The 18,951-nt window shown below is 37.9% G+C and overlaps 1 protein-coding gene across 4 annotated transcripts in view; it reads left to right on the top strand.

Annotated features, from left to right (window-relative positions):
* The window catches only part of OPA1 (OPA1 mitochondrial dynamin like GTPase), a 97,355-nt gene that overhangs the window by 39,620 nt on the left and 38,784 nt on the right, over nt 1–18,951 (top strand). For all 4 annotated transcript variants that reach the window (XM_060010931.1, XM_060010929.1, XM_060010932.1 and 1 more), the window contains 4 exons: nt 12,562–12,727; nt 14,966–15,118; nt 16,513–16,621; nt 17,140–17,219. In XM_060010931.1, the coding sequence (XP_059866914.1) occupies nt 12,562–12,727; nt 14,966–15,118; nt 16,513–16,621; nt 17,140–17,219 (508 nt within the window). The remainder of the gene's footprint in view (nt 1–12,561; nt 12,728–14,965; nt 15,119–16,512; nt 16,622–17,139; nt 17,220–18,951) is intronic.

Below are 18,951 nucleotides of genomic sequence, written 5' to 3'. Positions count from 1 at the left end.
TTTTTTTAAATAGCAAGTAAATGCATTCTTTTGAAAAATACTCATGCAAATCGCTTTTAGGGCCAAGTGTCACCTTCAATTTATGTTTTATGTAAATATTGGCGCTCTTAAATATGTTGGAATGGCAGTAACCAAAATAGGTTCCATGTACCTCAAGCAAGCTATGTATAAATAGCTTAAATTTTAAATTTTTATAATCGTATTTTAATTAACAAATCCCTTATATAAAAATTACCTTTATAATGAAGTCTGTAGTTTAAGAATTTATTATTCTTGGAGCAGAACTGCCATTTATTATGAATATTTTCTGTAACTCTTATATTTGCTCAGTTGAAGATTATCAAAATGGAACTTAGACAGTAGTGTCCAGTCCTTAAGTTTGTATTCAGTACTACTAGTTTCCTTATGTTGGTGCCCTTTCTTCCTCAGTAGTGAACCCTTTTCTCTCTTCAAGTAGTCAAAATTTGCCTATTTTTAATCTCTCTCCTTATCCAAAAAAGAATTGTGATCTTATCTGTTGATTGATTAATCATATATATATATATATATATATACACACACAAAAAAAAAACTTGTTATCATTATTATTTGTATTTTAAGCCAGTTCTATGGCTTTCTATAAGTCATCCAGTTTTTGAAGTTTGCAAGAGATAGAGATGTGTGTGTGTGTATATATGTATGTATGTGTATAGTATATACATATACACACATACACACAGAATGAATAGTACTACTTACCTTACTAGGTTGTATGAAGATAATGTACAGAAAAGTGATTTGTAAACTATGATAACTCATAATGCTATTTATGGGAGAAAAATGTGGTGCCTCTGTGAATTTCTGGCATCATCAAATGGAATGGTTAGTTTTGTTTGGACAGAGCAAGTCTGAAATCAAAGTGTACCTACACTTAAGCGAGCCTTGAAGATAAATCTAATTTACTTAACACACGGGTGGTGAAGGGAATTTGTGAAGGGACAAGAAACCTATATTGCCAGATTGCCTATTGAGAAGGCAAGGGAGAGAACTAGGACATCTGGCTGCTAGAGATTTATTCTTTGAGCTGCTGGATCTTTTCCTCACCACCCCTCCACCTCTGCCGCACCCTTTTTCCCCAGACGCTGTAGCTTAACACAAACATAGATCAAAATAGCAGGTCCTAATCTTAGCTGTTTGTGCCACATTGATTTCAACTGCATTGCACCCAAAATGTTTTATTTTTGTGACATAGTTGATGTTGTATCAGGTAGTATCTTTTTGCTGCTTAATACCTTATGTGACACTTTAGGATACAACTCTAAGATGTTTATAATTATTTAAGTCACAGGACTGTTTGATCTGTATTTGGTAATTTGGAAGCACTGTTACAAGCATTTTGTCATTCTATACTTCAGTCATGTTTTAAGAAAGTTATTGGAGGTTTAGATTTGACATATGATTCATTAGAGTAAGAAATAGGCTCTCAGTGCTTTCACACAATATACTTGATCTTTAGGAGTCGATTACGGACACTAAGCAGGAGATAGTTATTTTATCCTTATTTAGAAGGATAGCTGGCAGGATTTATAGAAATACACTTAAAAATGGTATCGCAGTATGCATACAATTTTTGGTGAAAAGTATTAAGTTTATTTTGTTGAAGTTAAAAGAATGAAAGGAATATGGGAATGCACAGTTAAGTACCCTAACTCAGATGTAAGGAATCAAAAACGATTTCTTATAATTTGAGATTTAAAGAGTGAATAGATGCTAGGTAAAGGCAGTGACCAGAATATTGCAGAGGCCAAGAGGTGAGAGCAAGAAAAGTGACAGAAGTAACTGAAGACAGGTACCTATGGCTTTAGCATAGAAGGAGGCAAGAGGAAGAAGATGAAACGGTGGGTATAAGCAAGATATAGATGATTAAGGGCCTTAGAAACCATGTTTAGAAGCTTGAAATTTATCCGACAACCAGTGAGGGCCAATGAAGAGGTTTAGGCAAATTTGCATTTTAAAAAGATTTTTGTAGTAGGGAAAGTGGAATACAGGTGGAGAAAACTGAGCAAGGAGACAGTTGACTGTTGAAACAATCTAGACCAGAAGAGATAGTGGCTTGAACTTGAATAGTGGTTGTACAGGTGGAGAAGAGGAGACATTTTTGAGATATTTGAGAGGTTACCTAGAGGATAGAATTGACAGGATTTAGTGATTGGATGTGTAGGTAATGGAGAAGAGGAGTCAGTTAAAGACTGAGTACATCTATATCCAGTAATTATATTGCTAGGGCTCTATTGAAATGAAGATATTTTTGACGAAGATGAACACATAAGAATCTTCACCATGGTTTTGTTTATAAGTGTAAAAAATTGAAAACTTGTGTTTTTATTTGTAATTACATAATATTTGATTTATCCATAGAGTGGATTACTATGCAGCCATTGAAAAATGTAGGATGTCCACATGGAAAACTACGTACAATATACTTTAATATTATATTTATTAAACAGTATGTGTAATATCACCTGTGTAAACACACACAAATAGTAATGTAGGCATTGATTTTTTTTTTTTTTTTTTTTTTCTGTACGTGGGCCTCTCACTGTTGTGGCCTCTCCCGTTGCGGAGCACAGGCTCCGGACGCGCAGGCTCAGCGGCCATGGCTCACGGGCCCAGCCGCTCCGCGGCATGTGGGATCTTCCCGGACCGGGGCACAAACCCGTGTCCCCTGCATCGGCAGGCGGACTCTTAACCACTGCGCCACCAGGGAAGCCCGTCATTGATATTTTTAATGATAAATTAAGCTGTGAATAGTGGTCATTTAGTGAAAGAGACATTATGGAGGACTTCTTACTTTTTCTGTATTGGTTTTAAATTATATGGAGTAAGTCCTCTGCTTTAAAAGAAGAAATTTTCATTTTGAAAAAAAAATTTAATTAAAAGGGCATATAGGTAGGGTTCAGGAGATAAAGGGGGTGATAAATAGAACTATAATGGTAGTTGTATTTTGTGTATTAGTGGTATTTATCCCTGGACGATGGCAAAACTTAGAGAAGAAGTCTACAATCACCTAGAATATATACTGGGGGAACTGGTCGATGTGAGTAGAGGACTAATGGTCTGGAAGAGAGATTGTGGGGTAAGGAGAACATCCACTTCCTGACTCTGAAGCACATTCAGCTAATGAGCAGCTTCCAGGCAGCAGAATTTGAGGACGGTTACTGCCTGTAAGGGAGGGTCAGGAAAGGTTTGAAGATGTAAGGAAAAGGGAAAGAATGAGAATATAAAATGGTTTGTTTGTTATGGAACAAGGTATTGGAGGCACAATAAAAGTTATTCTGATGGAGGGGAGCAGGGGGAGTCTGGACGGAGGACAGCAGCTTAGTGATGAAAGGGCAAGTGAGCTGGGTAAGGATAAGTGACAGCAGCCACCTTTGGTGGATTGGGAAGCTGCAGCCTCCTTTGAGAAAGTTACCTAAGGCTTGTCAGAATTTGGTGGTGTGGAATTTTGTTATGATCTCCTTGAAAGGGTGTCTGGGTTGTAGAGTCCTGTCCCATAGACTCCTAGGAAGAGATTAACACACCATGTCTGTTCTGAGGCAGGAGCAGCAAAAGGCCTTTGTGGTCAGAGGCTGTATCCTGATTTTTTGTTCATCTTTCAGATATCTTGAGTTTGTGTTTAAAATTGTCTGAATAGATGGCCCTGACAGACTTCTTTTCTTCCATCTTGCTTTTGAAATTCTCCCATTATCTGTCATTAATGCCATGACTAAATGGACTTTGTCCTTTTGATCCTCTGGTGTATTCTCTCTGCATATTCATTCTCTCTCTCTTTCCTTCCTTCCTCCCTTCTTTCCTTCCTTTTGTTTTTTATTGAAATATAGTTGACATGCAATATTATGTTAGTTTCAGTGCACTACATAGTGTTTTGTTTTAACATCTTTATTAGAGTATAATTGCTTTACAATGGTGTGTTAGTTTCTGCTTTATAACAAAGTGAATCAGTTATACATATACATATGTCCCCATATCTCTTCCCTCTTGCATCTCCCTCCCTCCCACCCTCCCTATCCCACCCCTCTAGGTAGTCACAAAGCACTGAGCTGATCTCCCTGTGCTATGTGGCTGCTTCCCACTAGCTATCTGTTTTACGTTTGGTAGTGTATATATGTCCATGCCACTCTCTCACTTTGTCCCAGCTTACCCTTCCCTCTCCCCATATCCTCAAGGACATTCTCTAGTAGGTCTGCATCTTTATTCCCGTCTTGCTCCTAGGTTCTCCTGACCATTTTCTTTTCTTTTTTTTAGATTCCATATATATATGTTAGCATACGGTATTTGTTTTTCTCTTTCTGACTTACTTCACTCTGTATGACAGTCTCTAGGTCCATCCACCTCACTACAAATAACTCAATTTCATTTCTTTTTATGGCTGAGTAATATTCCATTGTATATATGTGCCACAACTTCTTTATCGATTCATCTGGTGATGGACACTTAGGTTGTTTCCATCTCTTGCCTATTGTAAATAGAGCTGCAATGAACATTTTGGCACATGACTCTTTTTGAATTATGGTTTTCTCAGGGTATATGCCCAGTAGTGGGATTGCTGGGTCATATGGTAGTCCTCTTTTGAGATTTTTGAGGAAATTCCATACTGTTCTCCATAGTGGCTGTATCAATTTACATTCCCGCCAACAGTGCAAGAGGGTTACCTTTTCTCCACACCCTATCCAGCATTTATTGTTTGTAGATTTTTTGATGGTGGCCATTCTGACCAGTGTGAGATGATACCTCATTGTAGTTTTGATTTGCATTTCTCTAATGATTAATGATGTTGAGCATTCTTTCATGTGTTTGTTGGCAGCAATCTGTATATCTTCTTTGGAGAAATGTCTGTTTAGGTCTTCTGCCCATTTTTGGATTGGGTTGTTTGTTTTTTTGTTATTGAGCTGCATGAGCTGCTTATATATTTTGGAGATTAATCCTTTGTCAGTTGCTTCATTTGAAAATATTTTCTCCCATTCTGAGGGTTGTCTTTTGATCTTGTTTATGGTTTCCTTTACTGTGCAAAGGCTTTTAAGTTTCATTAGGTCCCTTTTGTTTATTTTTGTTTTTATTTCCATTTCTCTAGGAGGTGGGTCAAAAAGGATCTTGCTGTGATTTATGTCATAGAGTGTTCTGCCTATGTTTTCCTCAAAGAGTTTGATAGTGTCTGGCCTTACATTTAGGTCTTTAATCCATTTTGAGCTTATTTTTGTGTATTGTGTTAGGGAGTGATCTAATCTCATACTTTTACATGTAGCTGTCCAGTTTTCCCAACACCACTTATTGAAGAGGCTGTCCTTTCTCCACTGTACATTCTGCCTCCTTTCTCAAAGATAAGGTGACCATATGTGCATGGGTTTATCTCTGGGCTTTCTATCCTGTTCCATTGATCTATATTTCTGTTTTTGTGCCAGTACCATACTGTCTTGATTACTGTAGCTTTGTAGTATAGTCTGAAGTCAGGGAGCCTGATTCCTCCACCTCCGTTTTTCTTTCTCAAGATTGCTTTGGTTATTTGGAGTCTTTTGTGTTTCCATACAAATTGTGAAATTTTTTGTTCTAGTTCTGTGAAAAATGCCAGTGGTAGTTTGATAGGGATTGCATTGAATCTGTAGATTGCTTTGGGTAGTAGAGTCATTTTCACAGTGTTGTTGGTTGTTCCAATCCAAGAACATGGTATATCTCTCCATCTATTTGTATCATCTTTAATTTCTTTAATCAGTGTCTTATAATTTTCTGCATACAGGTCTTTTGTCTCCTTAGGTAGGTTTATTCCTAGATATTTTATTCTTTTTGTTGCAGTGGTAAATGGGAATGTTTCCTTAATTTCACTTTCACATTTTTCATCATTAGTGTGTAGGAATGCAAGAGGTTTCTGTGCATTAACTTTGTATCCTGCTACTTTACCAAATTCATTGATTAGCTCTAGTAGTTTTCTGGTAGCATCTTTAGGATTCTTTATGTATAGTATCATGTCATCTGCAAAGAGTGACAGCTTTACTACTTCTTTTCCAATTTGGATTCCTTTTATTTCTTTTTCTTCTCTGATTTCTGTGGCTAAAACTTTCAAAACTATGTTGAATAATAGTGGTGAGAGTGGGCAACCTGTCTTGTTCCTGATCTTAGTGGAAATGGTTTCAGTTTTTCACCATTGAGGATGATGTTGCCTGTGGGTTTGTCATGTATGGCCTCTATTATGTTGAAGGAAGTTCCCTCTATGCGTACTTTCTGCAGGGTTTTTATCATAAATGGATGTTGAATATTGTCAAAAGCTTTCTCTGCATCTGTTGAGATGATCATATGGTTTTTCTCCTTCAGTTTGTTAATATGGTGTATCATGTTGATTGATTTGCATATATTGAAGAATCCTTGCATTCCTGGGATAAACCCCACTTGATCATGGTGTATGATCCTATTAATGTGCTGTTGGATAGTGTTTGCTAGTATTTTGTTGAGGATTTTTGCATCTATGTTCATCAGTGATATTGGCCTGTAGTTTTCTTTCTTTGTGACATCTTTATCTGGTTTTGGTATCAGAGTGATGGTGGCCTCATAGAATGAGTTTGGGAGTGTTCCTACCTCTGCTATATTTGGAAGAGTTTGAGAAGGATAGGTGTTAGCTCTTCTCTAAATGTTTGATAGAATTCGCCTGTGAAGCCATCTGGTCCTGGGCTTTTGTTTGTTGGAAGATTTTTAATCACAGTTTCAATTTCAGTGCTTGTGATTGGTCTGTTCATACTTTCTATTTCTTCCTGCTTCAGTCTCAGCAGATTGTGCATTTTTAAGAATTTGTCCATTTCTTCCAGGTTGTCCAGTTTATTGGCATAGAGTTGCTTATAGTAATCTCTCATGATCCTTTGTATTTCTGCAGTGTCAGTTGTTACTTCTCCTTTTGCATTTCTAATGCTATTGATTTGAGTCTTCTCCCCTGGCTAATGGTTTATCAATTTTGTTAATCTTCTCAAAGAACCAACTTTTAGTCTTATTGATCTTTGCTATCTTTTCCTTCATTTCTTTTTCATTTATTTCTGATCTTATCTTTATGATTTCTTTCCTTCTGCTAATTTTGGGGTTTTTTTGTTCTTCTTTCTCTAATTGCTTTAGGTGTAAGGTTAGGTTGTTTATTTGAGATGTTTCTTGTTTCTTAAGATAGGCTTGTATAGCTATAAACTTCCCTCTTAGAACTGCTTTTGCTGCATCCCATAGGTTTTGGGTTGTTGTGTTTTCATTGTCATTTGTTTCTAGGTATGTTTTGATTTCCTCTTTCATTTCTTCAGTGACCTCTTGGTTATTAAGTAGTGTGTTGTTTAGCCTCCATGTGTTTGTATTTCTTACAGGTCTTTTCCTGTAATTGATATGTAGTCTCATAGCGTTGTGGTTGAAAAAGATACTTGATACGATTTCCATTTTCTTAAATTTACCAAGGCTTGATTTGTGACCCAAGATGTGATCTATCCTGGAGAATGTTCCATGAGCACTTGAGAAGAATGTGTATTGTTTTTGGATGGAATGTCCTATAAATATCAATTAAGTCCATCTTGTTTAATGTATCATTTCAAGCTTGTGTTTCCTTATTTATTTTCATTTTAGATGATCTGTGCATTGGTGAAAGTGGGGTGTTAAAGTCCCCTACTATAATTGTGTTACTGTCGATTTCCCCTTTTATGGCTGTTAGTATTTGCCTTATGTATTGAGGTGCTCCTATGTTGAGTGCATAAATATTTACAATTGTTACATCTTCTTGGACTGATCCCTTGACCATTATGTATTGTCCTTCTTTGTCCCTTGTAATGCTCTTTAACATCTCTTTTGTCTGATATGAGAATTGCTACGCCAGCTTGCTTTTGATTTCCATTTGCATTGAATATCTTTTTTCATCCCCTCACTTTCAGTCTGTATGTGTCCCTAGGTCTGAAGTGGGTCTCTTGTAGACAGCATATATACGGGTCTTGTTTTTGTATCCATTCAGCCAGTGTTTGTCTTTTGGTTGGAGCATTTAATCCATTTACATTTAAGGTAATTATCGATATGCTTGTTCCTATTACCATTTTCTTAATTGTTTTGTGTTTGTTATTGTAGGTCTTTTCCTTCTCTTGTGTTTCCTGCCTAGAGAAGTTCCTTCAGCATTTGTTGTAAAGCTGGTTTGGTGGTGCTGAATTCTCTCAGCTGTCTGTAGAGCTTTTAATTTCTCTGTCAAATCTGAATGAGATTCTTGCTGAGTAGAGTAATCTTGGTTGTAGGTTTTTCTCTTTCATCACTTTAAATATGTCCTGACACTCTCTTCTGGCTTGCAGAGTTTCTGCTGAAAGATCAGCTGTTGACCTTATGGGGATTCCCCTATGGGTTACTTGTTGTTTTTCCCTTGCTGCTTTTAATATTTGTTCCTTGTATTTAATTTTTGATAGTTTGATTAATATGTGTCTTGGCGTGTTTCTCCTTGGAATTATCCTGTATTGGACTCTCTGTGCTTCCTGGGCTTGATTAACTATTTCCTTTCCCATATTAGGGAAGTTTTCAACTATAATCTCTTCAGATATTTTCTGAGTCCCTTTCTTTATCTCTTCTTCTTCCGGGACCCCTATAGTTCGAATGTTGGTGTGTTTAATGGTGTCCCAGAGGTCTCTGAGTCTGTCCTCAGTTCTTTTCATTCTTTTTTCTTTATTCTGCTCTGCAGTAGTTATTTCCACTATTTTGTCTTCCAGGTCACTTATCCGTTCTTCTGCCTCAGTTATTCTGCTATTGATCCCACCTAGAGTATTTTTAATTTCATTTATTGTGTTGTTCATCGTTGTTTGTTTCATCTTTAGTTCTTCTAGGCCCTTGTTAAATGTTTCTTGCATTTTGTGTATGCTATTTCCAAGATTTTGGATCATCTTTACTATCATTATTCTGAATTCTTTTTCAGGTAGACTGCCTATTTCCTCTTCATTTGTTAGGTCTGGTGGGTTTTTATCTTGCTCCTTCATCTGCTGTGTGTTTTTCTGTCTTCTCATTTTGCTTATCTTACTGTGTTTGGGGTCTCCTTTTTGCAGGCTGCAGGTTCATAGTTCCCGTTGTTTTTGATGTCTGTCCCCAGTGGCTAAGGTTGGTTCAGTGGGTTGTGTAGTCTTCCTGGTGGAGGGGACTAGTGCCTGTGTTCTGGTGGATGAGGCTGGATCCTGTGTTTCTGGTGGGCAGCACCACGTCTGGTGTTGTGTTTTGGGGTGTCTGTAGCCTTATTATGATTTTAGGCAGCCTCTCTGCTAATGGATAGGGTTGTGTTCCTGTCTTGCTAGTTGTTTGGCATAGGATGTCCAGCACTGTAGCTTGCTGGTCGTTGAGTGGAGCTGGGTCTTGGCTTTGAGATGGAGATCGCTGGGAGATTTTCACTGTTTAATATTATGTGGAGCTGGGAGGTCTCTTGTGGACCAGTGTCCTGAACTTGGCTCTCCCACCTCAGTGGCACAGCCCTGATGCCTAGCTGGAGCACCAAAGAGCCTGTCCTCCATACAGCTCAGAATAAAAGGGAGAAAAAATAGAAAAAAAGAAGAAGATAAAATAAAGTTATTAAAAGAAAAATAATTATTAAGAAAAAACGTTTTCTTAAGTAATTAAAAAAAACAACGGACAGACAGAACCGTAGGACAAATGGTAAAAGCAAAGCTATACAGACAAAATCACACACAGAAGCATACACATACACACAAACAAAAAGGGAAAACGGGAAAAAATATATATATATCGTTGCCCCCAAAGTCCACCTCCTCACTTTGGGATGATTTGTTGCCTATTCAGGTATTCCACAGTTGCAGGGTACCTCAAGTTGATCGTGGAGATTTAATCTGCTGCTCCTGAGGCTGCTGGGAGAGATTTCCCTTTCTCTTTTTTGTTCCCACAGCTCCCGGGGTTCAACTTTGGATTTGGCCCCGCTTCTGCGTGTAGGTCGCCTGAGGGCGTCAGTTCTTCGCTCAGACAGGACAGGGTTAACGGAGCAGCTGCTTCAGGGGCTCTGGCTCACTCAGGCCGGGGGTGGGGGCGGGCGGGGAAGGGGCACGGAGGCGGGGTGAGCCTGCGGTGGCAGAGGCCGGCGTGATGTTGCACCAGCCAGAGGCTCGCCGTGTGTTCTCCTGGGGAAGTTGTCCCTGGATCCCAGGACCCTGGCAGCGGCGGGCTGCACAGGCTACTGGCAGGGCAGGTGTGGCTAGTGACCTGTGCTCGCACACAGGCTTCGTGGTGGCGGCAGCAGCAGCCTTAGCGTCTCATGCCCGTCTCTGGGGTCCGCGCTGTTAGCCGCGGCTCATGCCAGTCTCTGGAGCTTTAAGTAGCGCTCTGAATCCCCTCTCCTCGCGCACCAGGAAACAAAGAGGCAAGAAAAAGTCTCTTGCCTCTACGGCAGGTCCAGACTTTTCCCCGGACTCCCTCCCGGCCAGCCGTGGCGCACTAACCCCCTGCAGACTGTGTTCACGCCGCCAACCCCAGTCCTCTCCCGGCGCTCCGACCGAAGCCCGAGCCTCAGCTCCCAGCCCCCGCCCGTCCCGGCGGGTGAGCAGACAAGCCTCTCGGGCTGGTGAGTGCTGGTCGGCTCTGATCCTCTGTGGGGGAATCTCTCCCCTTTGCTCTCCGCACCCGTGCTGCTGCGCTCTCCTCCGTGGCTCCGAAGCTTCCCCCCTCCGCCACCCTGAGTCTCCACCCGCGAAGGGGCTTCCTAGTGTGTGGAAACCTTTCCTCCTTCACAGCTCCCTCCCATTGGTGCAGGTCCCGTCCCTATTCTTTTGTCTCTGATTTTTCTTTTTTCATTGCCCTACCCAGGTACATAGGGAGTTTCTTGCCTTTTGGGAGGTCTGAGGTCTTCTGCCAGCGTTCAGTAGGTGTTCTGTAGGAGTTGTTCCACATGTAGATGTATTTCTGATGTATTGGTGGGGAGGAAGGTGATCTCCGCATCTTACTCTTCCGCCATCTTGAAGCTCCTCCTCTACATAGTGATTTGACAATTGCATACATTATGGAAGTGTCATCACGATAAGTCTAGTAACCATCTGTCCCCATACAAAGTTATTACAATATTATTGGTCATGTTCTTCATGCTGTATATTACATCCCATGACTTATTTATTTTACAACTGTATGTTTATACCACTATCTTCTTCACGTGTTTTGTCCTCCCTCCCATACTCTTGTTTTCTGGTTGTAAGGGAAAAAAGACCTGAAAATTAGCAAGGGAAGACCTGCAGCTAAGCTCATTGACTCAATAGACTTAATTTTACACAAAATATTGAGTGAGTATGAGTCAACTTGCATGGCAGGAAGTGTTGGCTCTCCTCACCCAAGAAAAGTGCAGTTTGGCTTTTGGACAGAAAGGAGTGTTTCTGTTGCCCTGAGCTTTGTAACTGCATCCTAAAAGGTGAGGTTACTCCTAAGACTGATCATTTGATAAACATGGTGTTTTTGTATGTTTTAGCACTGTATAACAGTAAAGATTAGTTTGGGAGAAGCCAAATAAATATTTTCTAGAGATTTCAGATTTTTTCTTGATTGAAGTAGTTTTCTTTATTCTATTTAGAGAACCGTATTCTTGTAAGATGTCTTATAAAAGGTAGAATTTTCAGCTTGATTATTCATCCTTTATGTTATCATGAAATGTTGAACAATTTTACCTAGCAATATCCCATAATGTCTCTGTGCTTTGTGCTGTGGTCTGATAAATTGTTAAAATCATACCAAGAAGTTTACAGTCTTGGACTCTACTTCACAGTCAACACATATAAAGTATGTATTAATATTAGGTAAATGAACACATAAAAAGATACTTGGAATTACTAGTCATTAGGGAAATGCAAATTAAAACCATAATGAGATACCACTGTAAACCTATTACAGTGACAAAAATGAAAATGACTAATCATACCAAATGTTGGCAAGATGTAGAGGATCTAGAACTCTCATACTCCTCTGGTGGGAATGTCAAATGGTTCAACCGATTTGGAAAACATTTTGGCAGTATCTTATAAAGTTAAATATAAAATTACTATATGATCCAGCCATTCCACTCCTAGATATTTGCCCAAGAGGCACAAGAGCATATGTCATACAAAGACTTGTACATGAATGCTCATAGCAGCTTTATTTGTGGTAGCCTGCAACTGGAAACAGCCCAAATGTCCGTCAGCAGGTGAATAAGTAAACAAATTTATGCAATGGAATATTACTCAGCAAAAAAGGAAATGAAATATTAATATACACAACAACATGGATGAATCTCAAAGTAATTATGCTGATGAAAGAGGACAGAGAAAATAAGAGTACATGCTACATGACTGCATTTATGTTAAGTTGTAGAAAATAAACTAAGCTGTAGTGACAGAAAGTAAATCCAGTGGTTACAACTTTCGAGGATGATGAAAAGGTTCATTATCTTGATTGCGGTGGTACATAGGCATGTACATATATCAGAACTTTAAATATGTACAATTTATTGTAAGTTGATACTTCAATAAAGCTGTTTATAAAAGCTTAATATTTGAATTTGGTGTTCTTGGAACTTTTTTTTTTTAATTTCAGGGAGGAAATCCTTCAGCAGTCTTTGTGGGAAAGAGTATCAACTCATGTGATTGAAAACATCTATCTTCCAGCTGCACAGACCATGAATTCTGGAACTTTTAATACGACAGTGGATATCAAGCTTAAACAGTGGACTGATAAGCAGCTTCCTAATAAAGCAGTCGAGGTTAGGATATAATTTAATTAAATGGGTAAGAAGCATTATGTGAAGGGATTAGGAGCTGTGAATTTTAGGTTTTATTCCTATCACAGCCACTATCTTTCTCTTTGGTCCTTATGCTCCTTTTATTCTTTATTCCTAATCTCTATTGGGATTAACCTTAATGCTCCTACCAGTTACTACTGTCAAAAAAATTTACTAATTGGTATGGTGTTGGTCTGAGGGTACTGGTTCTCCTTCCAAAGGTAGCATTTAACAAAACTGGCAAAATTTGTTTGAATGTGAAATATTTTTAACTTCCTCTGTAGTTAGAGATTCCATAAGGAAAATGTTTAATGGATGAAACATTTTATTTGTTGATTTTATGCAGGGCTCAATTTTACTTAAATAATTATTTCCTTAGTTAGGACCCTGCCAGAGGGTTAGACTAGGAATTGTAAGCAAGTATCTTAGAGAAAGCATTTCTGATACCCATGTATCTTGGCTCTACCACTTTGTAGCTATGCGATCCTTGGGCTGTTTGCTTAATAACCTTCCTGTTTTCTCATTTATAAAATAAGGATGAAAGTGTTGCCTACATCATAAATTGTTGTGAGGAGTCAAGGAGTTAACATATGTAGAATACTTAGACAGTATCTGCTCCATAGTAACCATTTGGTAAATGCCAGCTGCTATTATGATGATTATGATCATCATCCAAGTTGATCTTGCCAGGCACATTACTCTGAAGAACGATTGTTGTAGATAAGAGCCAGTGTGTCCTTTGCTTCGGTGTGAAGTTGCTCACAAAATTAGAATCCGTGTTAAAAATAATTTGGGGGGCTTCCCTGGTGGCGCAGTGGTTGAGAGTCTGCCTGCCGATGCAGGGGACACGGGTTCGTGTCCTGGTCTGGGAGGATCCCACATGCCACGGAGTGGCTGGGCCCGTGGGCCATGGCCGCTGAGCCTGTGCGTCCGGAGCCTGTGCTCCTCAACGGGAGAGGCCACAACAGTGAGAGGCCCGTGTACTGCAAAAAAAAAAATTTTTTTTGTTTTTCATACCTACCTTAGAAACAAAATGTCAGTGTCTAAATTATTCAGGTGTATTTTACCCCTTTCCTATCCTTCCAGTCCTTGCTTCTTTATCTCTTTTCTCAATTTCCTCAAGTCTCTTTTTCTAAGAACTCTTACAGCCACTCTAGCTAAGCTCCATGTTGCTGACCCCTGGTCTTGACACATTTCCCCCTAAAGTAATGAAAGAGCTGCTGCCACTTCTCCTCACTACTGGCTCTAACATTTTTCTGGACCCTGTCCCATGGTAGCATATTTTCATATCCTAAGGTTCAAGCAGCAGAAGTAATCATAAAAATGGCAAGTGATTCTGTCTTTTGCTGCTTTCTCGCTTCACACATAGGTGTGGTAGAAAGATGTGAACCTGCTGAAGGCCAGGAAACAGATTTTAATACCTCCCTCTATATTCTTGGACAGTCACCTTTCTTTATGCCATAATTTCTTAATGTTTAAAACGAAGAGGGCTAGATATAAAATACAATATTAACTAGCCCACTTAGTCCTAAGTAGGTTTAGTTCTTAATTGATTTTGACACTGTGCTCTCCTTTCACTGTTCAGATAATTGGGAATTAGCAATAGTACAAGGCTGAATAATGCTCACGTGTGTTCGAAAGTATTGACACATTACCTCATATATTTGCATAAGGGCAAAGATGTGAAAAAACTAAATCATTAAGAAATTTTAAACTTTTTACAGTATGGAAGAGGCAGGCAAACTCAGATGTTGTAGAGAGTGAAGTAAATAAGTAAGTGAACCGAGTCTGGTGGCTGATGTGGCCTGCATGCCTTCTCTGAAGGGACAGGCAGCTCCTGTTTAGCTCCAGCAGGCGAAGGTGTGCAGGAACATGGGCCCAGTGTTGCCAGGTGGTTCAAGTGAGGCTGGAAACATGGATTTTATAGGAAGTCTCTCAGTTTTTAAATGTTGGTTACTATTTTTTTTTTTTAATTTGAGATGCTGTGTATGTGTAGCGAAACAGGAGGCCAAGTCTATTCCACCAGCTACCAGTATGAGCTCTTGAGGGCAGAGTTTATATTTGCTATACCTTTTTTTAAAAATGTGATTTCATATGTATTTTCTGATTAACTGATTTATCACATCTACTTGGCTTAAATTCATGTGTTTATTTTTCTTGTTACACATTAAATGAAAGTGTGCAATATAGGTGCAGCTTTTTTCTTTTAAATCATTCTAGGTTGCTTGGGAGACCCTACAAGAAGAATTTTCCCGCTTCATGACAGAACCGAAAGGAAAAGAGCATGATGACATATTTGATAAACTTAAAGAGGCTGTTAAGGAAGAAACTATTAAACGCCACAAGTGGAATGATTTTGCAGAGGACAGCTTGGTATGTCGTTTGTATATTAGGGTGCCAGCCTCATTTTTTTATATAATTTCTCAAATTGATATTCTTTTATAGAATATTTTTATATGACTGTTTAAATTAGGTTCTGAATTGAAAATAAGGAAAGAAATAGATTTACAAAATATAATCGGCCTTTTGACGTTTTTCTGCCCTTCTAAAATCGCCCTCTGCTATTTCTTTCTTGGCTATCATTTCAGAAGAAAATCAGACCTTGCAATAAACAGGTTTCTATAAACTTCCACAGAATTTACATGGGCCTGAACTACGGATAGCTGCTTCTCATTTTACCCTCAGTGGTAAAAAGAATTAGATGCATTGGTTTTCAGTGGAGTTGAGTCAAAATGTTAGATTCCTAAAATCATAATGCTAACTACCGTGTGTTGGATGCTTACAAGGTACCAGAAACTCTGTGTATTTTGTAAGCATTGTTTTATTTTGTTCTTAAGCAGTTCTGTTGTCATTGGCAAAGCTGGGATATGAGCCCCATTGTGTCTTTATTGTAAAGCCTGGCTCCTGACCTTCATCACCTGATAAATCTTTTGTTATGTAGAGTGTTCTCATCACCTAATCAAACCTTTTTTAACCACCCTCTCTGTCCAGACAGTTATGGGAGGAACTGTTAAAGATAAGACTGAGCAGTTTTCTAAAAATGCATATTTCACTGTGGGCTGATCGTAATTATAGGGTTTTTTTTTAAAGAAATGTTTGTCTTCATATTTGAAAACCATATCCATTCTTGTTAAATGCCTTAATAAGATTGGCTTACTGAGAGAGAGTGGTGCCGTTTTCATTCATTCATTAATTCAAAAGCTATAAGATTTGGAAACCAATTTTCTTACAATAAATAACTAACATTTACTTATGATTGTCTAGACCTCTTAAGCTTCCTTCCATTACATTTTCCATTGGTGTTAACAGTGAGATAATGGTTATTGCTTTTTTTTTCTCCTCTCTTTTTTGAAAATGCTAACACATAGGTCATATGGCAAAAAGAAGCAGTAGAGATGATCTGAATCATTAGCTCCTGAATACCAGGGTTCTAGGGTGTAATTTTATGTAGTTAAATATGTAATTCTCTACCCACCCCCCAACCCCCAGCTGTCTTCTCGATGGTGAGCTCATTTAATTTGGGCTAGGAGAAAATCTCCACTTTTATTTTTTAGACAGAAAGCTGACAAATAAGCAGGCAGATAATAGGACATTTGTGTGGGAGGGACATACTTTTATGTTGCATTTGTGTGGGAGGGACATACTTTTATGTTGTTGTAGATACATCTGCTAGTTTGGATATTTTCTGAGCTGTCAATTAGAATTAAAATGACTAAAATGACAAGATATCCATCAAAATAGCTGTTTTTCTTTCCTTGTTGTTTCAGAGGGTTATTCAGCACAATGCTTTAGAAGATCGGTCCATATCTGATAAACAGCAATGGGATGCAGCTATTTACTTTATGGAAGAGGCTCTTCAGGCTCGTCTCAAGGATAGTAAGTAGGGACATGGGTTATTGAGTTTTGAGTATTCTCGGTGGATAAAGAGTCATCTAACTTTAGTGAACATTGGTTTAAAAGAAAAAATCTAACATCTCAAGTTCTTTGTCAGTACTATTCTAGTTGAATATTATTTGTGCAATTTTTTGGTCAACTGCTTGTAACTATTAAAAATGTTAAATTGAAAAAAAAAGTGTTAAATTGGACCCATGATATTTACATGTACTTATATTCTAAAAAGCTGAAATTCAGACTATTTTAGTGTTTGCTACTATACTTATGGGAACTTTATAAGCAATTATACTTTTCATAGATTCTAAACATATATAATTAAATGCTTTCTTATATATGTACCATATCAATTATATAGTTTTATTCTTTATTTCAACTGACTTCATATTGACACAGGTTTTGAAGTGGTTAAGAAAGCAAGATAGTATTAGTTATAATTTATGTACCTGGTAAGTGATAAAATTCCTGATAAATAAAAAAAATTTTTTTTTTAATTTTTCTAGCTGAAAATGCAATTGAAAATATGGTAGGTCCAGATTGGAAAAAGAGGTGGTTATACTGGAAGAATCGAACCCAAGAACAGGTAAAAACAAACAAATCTTTGGCATTTTAATTCAGGCATTAAAATATAACCTCTGAATGCCTCGAAGCCAAACTTAATAATTTCAAGTATTTTATATCAGCCTTTCGAAAAGACAATAAATCTTTAGAAAAAACAGTAAACTACAAAAGAAAGTCTGAAAAAATATGAGGTAGCTTTTTTTATTAAAAAGAGTGGTTGATTACTTTGTTCAAGTGCCTATTTGAGGTAAAATGAAGATTAAATTTATAAACAGAAGAAAAAAATGACAGGGACTTCAGAGGATGTAGAATGAACGTGATTAGAATAAAAGATATAATGTCTTTTTAAAACCTTATTCTATTATTATCACTGGAGTTTTCTGTTAGCTGTCTATTTAAACTATTTTATCCTTTTGCATTTTTTGCTCCTATGTTCACAAAATAAGCATAAAAATTCAGACAGGAAGTAGAATTATAGAATTCATATTATAAACATTTAATGATCACTTTAAAAGAACAAAATGGTAAAGGCAAGTATAAATAACTTTACAAATGAATAAATAGAGGGAAAATGTGTAATCATTAAAATCCTCCCCCCCTTCCCCCCACCTGTTTTTATTCTTTTCCTTGTTGTTATGGCTTCTTTTCTTATTAGCATTGAGTCTTACACCACCATCTCTTTCTTATGTTAATTCCTTAAATAAAAGATGGTAAATAGAATATAAAATCAAAATACATAGATGAAGGAAGTAATGAATAAGAAAAAGAGGTGGCATCTAATTTACTTTCCTTTCTTCCTTCCTTGAATCCATGTAATTAGAGAATGAGACCATCAGATGTGTGTGTATTGAGAGAGCAGATAAAGAGAATGAAAAATTACCAAATGACATATAATTCCTATTCTTTTTTTATTTTTTTTGTTTTTATTTTAAATACAGAGTTAATTATATAATCAACACCCTATGTTTTTCTGGTTTTATGCATTTCTTGTTTTGTAAGATATCTATCAGATATAAGTCCCAGTTTGTCTTAAAATAGTGAGGGGACAGTCTTCCTCTTCTCTTTTTTTTTCTGATATGATTTTTGTGGGAAAATGAGTCACTCAGAGACTGAAAAGAAGCTGAAGAAATGGACAGTTAGTGGTTGGGTCATGCGTGTATTCAGAGTACATCAGTTATCTCTGCTATACACATGGGCTGTGAGGAGGCAGTCTTTCAGAATAGAATTCCTAGGGGATTCAGCAGAGATTTCTGACTTTGAGACAGGTAGAGGCATTGATTAGAAAGAACTGGTATAAGGCAGATAAGCTCCAAAGAAAAATGGCGTCTGACCTTTAAGGCTTAGTGAAATTAGGCCTAATTAGGTCTAGAACAATCAGTGATGGCAGAACTTGCCTCAGCAACTAGTAGTAAATATGCTTTGGCCAAACACTCTCAGAGAGGAATGATTCCTGGTTGTAAGTTACTTTCTCAGGAACTTGAACCCATAGGAAATCCCTTCAAGAGAAGCAGAGGAATTAGTTTTACTGTCAGTGCAAGGATCTGTCGCCTAGAAGAGGAATTTGGAAACCCTTCAGAGAAGAGCTTCTCCTAGGGTTATCAGGGCAGCATGTGTAAGACTCAGTCTGACTGTAAAACAAACAGAGGCCATAGTTTGGAGTGTAGAGGGGAGGGACAGGAGAACCGCTGGGGAGGTGTTTGTATACGCAGGTTTTGTTTTCTCTGTCAAAGCAAAGCGTCATGTCAGACTCACCG

Source organism: Delphinus delphis, chromosome 4, assembly GCF_949987515.2.
Source record: "Delphinus delphis chromosome 4, mDelDel1.2, whole genome shotgun sequence".
Classification (NCBI taxonomy): Eukaryota; Metazoa; Chordata; class Mammalia; order Artiodactyla; family Delphinidae; genus Delphinus; species Delphinus delphis.
Note: the sequence above shows the minus strand (reverse complement) of the source record. Positions and strands in the feature narration are given on the sequence as shown.